Raw genomic sequence first — 5,397 nt, forward strand, 5'->3', positions numbered from 1 at the left:
AAAAAAAAAAAAGAAAAATATATTTCAAGATGTTAATAGTGCTTACATGTTAAAGTAAGATGACAGGCAATTTATTTCTTATGTGATTTTCTTTTTAAAATGTTCCACAATATATTTTTATCACCAGGGAAAACATAATAAATACTATTTTTCAAAACTCCAACATAATGGTATTTAAATGCAATGTCAGATTCTGCTTCAACTAGAGTTGTCTAATGATTTTCTGCCTGCCCCTTTTCTGTTTTTGATATAGCTTACTAGAAAAAAATGGAAAATGCCTTTTAGCCTAAGTCAAAAATGGTTTGCCAAATGTATAGGAAAATTCTCTATTTGAGTGTAATTGTAAAGTGGTATGTTTCTGCCAACAGAAAGGTTCTAAAGGAGATACTCCAGTTACCTTTATTCGTGCAGAATTCAATCAAGTGGTTCTGGGAGATTCTGCAAAAATTACGGTTTCTCCAGATGGAACTGCAAAATACAACTTCACTTGCAGTTTTGAGTTTAATCCTGAAGGAGGAATCACTTTAGACGACCTCGCTCACAAACCTATGTTCTGTAAGTCCTGTGGTTGTGAATATTTTAGTTATATGAGTATGTTACAAGGAGACCCTGAGGTATTCCTTAGGCTCTGTTACTGGGACAGTTCAACACATATTACCTCCTTACTCTAGGAATAATGCAGTATACTTGAGTCCTGCCTGCTTCTGGCAACAGTCACCATGACCTACTAGTTTTAATCAGTTTGTACCAACACTGTGGCATATAACGGAGCTTTTGCCACCTTCATTTCCTAAGCTTGGTAGGGAGCTTCATTTTTGTTCTCCTTGTTTTTAGGGTTGCCATATTTAGAAAAAAAAGAAAACAAAACAAAATTTGAGACTAAATATTTTGTACTAAAACATTATTTATTGTTCCATTTGAAATTAAAGTTTAACTGGGCATCTGTATTTTTATATTTATTTTTGGAGATGGGAATCTCCTTTTGTTGCTCAGCTAGTCTTGAACTCTTGGGCTCAAGTGATTTTTTTGCCTCCGCCCCAGGAGCCAGGATTATAGTCATGTGCCACCACACCTGGCTCCTGTATTTTACCTGGCAACTATATCTGTGCTTTTGTATACTCACCATACCTCATAGCCATTATTCATTTGCCTCTTCTGCTAGAAAGGTACTTCCTGAAACCAGGAAACTTTTATTTATTTCAGAATTTTTAAGCCAGGCACAGTGATTCCCACCTATAATCCCAGCACTCTGGGAGGCTAAGGTGGGATGATTGCTTGAGCTCAGGAGTTTCAGACCAGCCTGAACAAAGCAAAACCCCATCTCTATTAAAAATAGAAAAATTAGCCAGGTGCAGTGGTGCACACGTGTAGTCCCAGCTTCTTGGGAGGCTAAGGCAAAATGATCGCTTGAGCCCAAGAATTTGAGGGTAGTAAGAGCTATGAGGATACCACAGCACTCTACCCAGGGCAACAGAGATTCTGCCTTAAAAAAATTTTTTTTTTTAGTCCCTAGAAATATCTGAGACGTAACAAAGCTTCCAAAAGTGTTTGTTGAAAAATAGATGGATGGTTTCTCTATCTACATCTTTATAGTTTCCACATTCACAGTATTATACCTAATGTAATTTGTTTCTGTACCTACATAGTTATCTAAGGCTTTTTTTGTTTGGTTGTTTAAAGCTATCTATTCTCCTTAGTGTGTGTGTGTGTGTGTGTGTATATATATATATATATATATTTTTTTTTTTTTTTTTTTCTTTTGAGACCTGGTTTTGCTCTGTTGCTTGGGCTAAAGTGTATTGGCATCATTGTAACTCACTGCAACCTCAAATTCCTGGGCTCAAATGATCTTCCTGCCTTAGCTCCCTGAGTAGCTGGGACTATAGACATCTGTCACAGCATCCAGCTGATTATTTTTATGATTTTTTAGTAGCACATCTCCTAGAGTACTTGCCAAAAAAACCTTAGAGTCCATGCTCCCAAATGCAGACAACCAAGACCTTCCTGGGAATCTATTTACTATTCTATATGCTTTTTATTTTGGGGGGACAGAGTTTCATTATGTCACCCTCGGTAGAGTACTGTGGCATCACAGCTCACAGCAACCCCAAACTCTTGGGCTTAGCAATTCTCTTGCTTCAGCCTCCCAAGTAGCTGGGACTATAAACACCCACCACAATGCTCAGGTATTTTTTGTTGTTGTCATTGTTGTCTAGTAGGCCCGGGCTGGGTTTGAACCCACCAACCCCATGCATGTGGCTGGTGCCCTAACCACTGAGCTATGGATGCCAAGCCAGTATTCTGGATTCTACAGTATAGTCCTGTACCTTGAATTCCCCACTAAAGAGGCATAGATTGGCTGATTGGATTAAAAAATACAAGTAACCTATTTACTGTCTGCAGAAAACACACCTCACATCAAAAGACAAATTAAAACTCAGAGTTAAGGGTTGGCAGTCAATTTTTCAGGCAAATGGAATTCAGAAGAAAAGAGGGGTTGCAATCTTATTTTCACAAACATGTGGATTTAAAGCAACCAAAGTCAAAAAGACAATGCTGGTCACTTCATATTGGTCAAGGGAAAATTATAACAAGAAGACATTTTGATTTTAAATATTTATCCACCCAATTTAAATGCTCCCATATTCTTGAAACAGACCTTGCTTAGTCTGAGCAATATGATATCCTATAACACCATAATAGGGGACTTTAACACCCCTCTCTAAGAGCTGGACAGATCCTCTAAACAGAAATTAAACAAAGATATTAGAGATTTAAATGAGACCCTAGAACAACTGTGCTTGATAGACGTATATAGCACACTCCATCCCAAAGATAAAGAATATACATTCTTCTTAACGTCCCATGGAACATTCTCCAAAATTGATCATATCCTCGGACACAAAACAAACATCAACAGAATCAAAAGAAATTCTACCTTGCATCATCTCAGATCACAAGGCACTAAAAGTGGAACTCAACAAAAACATTCAACCTTACAAAGGCATAGAAGTTAAACAACCTTATGCTGAATGACACTTGGGGCAGGAAGAAATAAAAAAAGGAAATTGTTAACTTCCTTAAGCATAACAACAAGGAAGACACAAGCTATCAAAACCTATGGGATACAGCAAAAGCAGTCCTGAGAGGAAACTTGTCACTTCAGAAGCTTACATTTGAAAAATAGAAAGAGAGCGTATCAACAAATTCACAAGCCATCTGATGGGATTAGAAAAAGAAGAACAATCTAAGCCTAAACCCAGCAGAAGAAAGAAATATCCAAAATTAAATCAGAGATAAATGAAATTGAAAACAAAAGAATCATTCAGAAAATTAATGAAACAAGGAGTTGGTTTTTTAAAAAAATAAATAAAATAGATAAACCTTTGGCCAGACTAACTCAAAATAAAAAAGTAAAATCTCTAGTAACCTCAATCAGAAATGATAAAGGGGAAAGAACAACTGATGCCACAGAGATACAAAAGATTATCTCTGAATACTACCAGAAACTTTAGGCCCAGAAATTTGACAATGCGAAGGAAATGGATCAATATTTGGAATCACACCTTCTCCCTAGACTTAGCCCAGATGAAATAGATCTCTTGAACAGACCAATTTCAAGCACTGAGATAAAAGAAACAAAAAAACTCTCCCAACAAAAAAATGCCCTGGTCCAGATAGCTTCACACCAGAATTCTATCAAACCTTCAAAGCAGAGTTTATCCCTATAATGCAGAAATTATTCCAAAAAATTGAGGAGGAAGGAATCTTCTCCAACATGTTCTATGAAGCAAACATCATGCTGATACCAAAACCAGGAAATGACCCAACTAAAACGGAGAATTTCAGACCAATTTCACTAATGAATATAGATGCAAAAATTCTCAACAAAATCCTAGCCAATAGATTACAGCTTATTATCAAAAAAGTCATACATCATGATCAAGTAGTTTTCATCCCAGGGATGCAAGGCTGGTTTAATATACATAAGTCTATAAATGTTATTCACCATATCAACAGAAGCAAAACCAAAGACTATATGATCCTCTCGATGCAAAAAAAGCATTCGATAAAATCCAGCATCCTTTTCTAATTAGAACACTGAGGAGTATAGACATAGGTGGCATATTTAAACTGATTGAAGCTATCTATGACAAACCCATAGCTAATATTTTACTGAATGGAGTAAAACTGAAAGCTTTTCCTCTTAGAACTGGAACCAGACAAGGTTGTCCTCTGTCACCATTACTATTCAACATAGTACTGGAAGTTCTAGCCAATATAATTAGACAAGACAAGAAAATAAAGGGCACCCAAATCAGAGCAGAAGAGGTCAAACTCTCTTTGCCGATAATATGATCTTATACTTAGAGAACCCTAAAGACTCAACCACAAGACTCTTGGAAGTCATTAAACAATACAGTAATGTTTCAGGATATAAAATCAATGTTCACAAGTCAGTTGCTTTTGTATATGCCAACAACAGCCAAGATGAGAGGTTAATTAAAGGCACAACTCCTTCACCATAGCCCCAAACAAAATGAAATACTTAGGAATATACCTAACGAAAGAGGTGAAGGACCTCTATAAAGAAAATTATGAAACCTTAAGAAAGGAAGTAGCAAAGGACTTTAACAAATGGAAGAACATACCATGCACATGGCTGGGAAGAATCAACATTGTTAAAATGTCTATACTTCCCAGAGCAATTTACCGATTCAACACCATCCCTATTAAAATACCACCATCCTATTTTTGAGGCATGGAAAAAATGATTCTGTATTTTGTATGGAACCAGGAACAAAACCCATATAGCTAAGGCAGTTCTTAGTATTAAAACAAAGCTGGAGTATTACCATACCAGATTTTAGGCTGTACTACAAGGCCATAGTGGTCAAGACAGTATGGTACTGGCACAAAAGTAGAGACAGACATTTGGAATCGTACAGAAAACCAGGAAATGAAACCAGCAACTTATAGCCACCTAATCTTCCATAAAGCAACAAAAACGTCCACTGGGGTAAAGACTCCCTATTCAATAAATGGTGCTGGGAGAATTGGATATCCACATGTAAAAGACTGAAACTGGACCTGCACCTTTCTCCACTCAAAAATTGATTCAAGATGGATAATAGACTTAAATTTAAGGCATGAAATGATAAAAATCTTCAAAGAAAGAATAGAAAAAGCACTGGAAGATATCAGCTTGGGGAAAGACTTTATGAAGAAGACTGCCATGGCAATAGCAAAAACCGCAACAATAAACAAATGGTATTTAATTAAATTGAAAGCTTCTATACAGCCAAGGAGACAACAGCCAAAGCAAATAGACAACCTACCCAAAGGGAAAGGATATTTGCATATTTTGAATCAGACAAAAGCTTAATAACTAGGATC

The 5,397-nt window shown here is 36.5% G+C and overlaps 1 protein-coding gene across 3 annotated transcripts in view; it reads left to right on the forward strand.

Moving 5' to 3' along the window:
* CFAP70 (cilia and flagella associated protein 70) overlaps window positions 1-5,397 on the forward strand; it is a 103,097-nt gene that overhangs the window by 2,878 nt on the left and 94,822 nt on the right. For all 3 annotated transcript variants that reach the window (XM_023509565.1, XM_023509566.1, XM_003783561.3), the window contains one exon: window positions 369-555. In XM_023509565.1, the coding sequence (XP_023365333.1) occupies window positions 369-555 (187 nt within the window). The remainder of the gene's footprint in view (window positions 1-368; window positions 556-5,397) is intronic.

Source organism: Otolemur garnettii, unplaced genomic scaffold (assembly GCF_000181295.1).
Source record: "Otolemur garnettii isolate 467f Iridium unplaced genomic scaffold, OtoGar3 scaffold00008, whole genome shotgun sequence".
Lineage (NCBI taxonomy): Eukaryota > Metazoa > Chordata > Mammalia > Primates > Galagidae > Otolemur > Otolemur garnettii.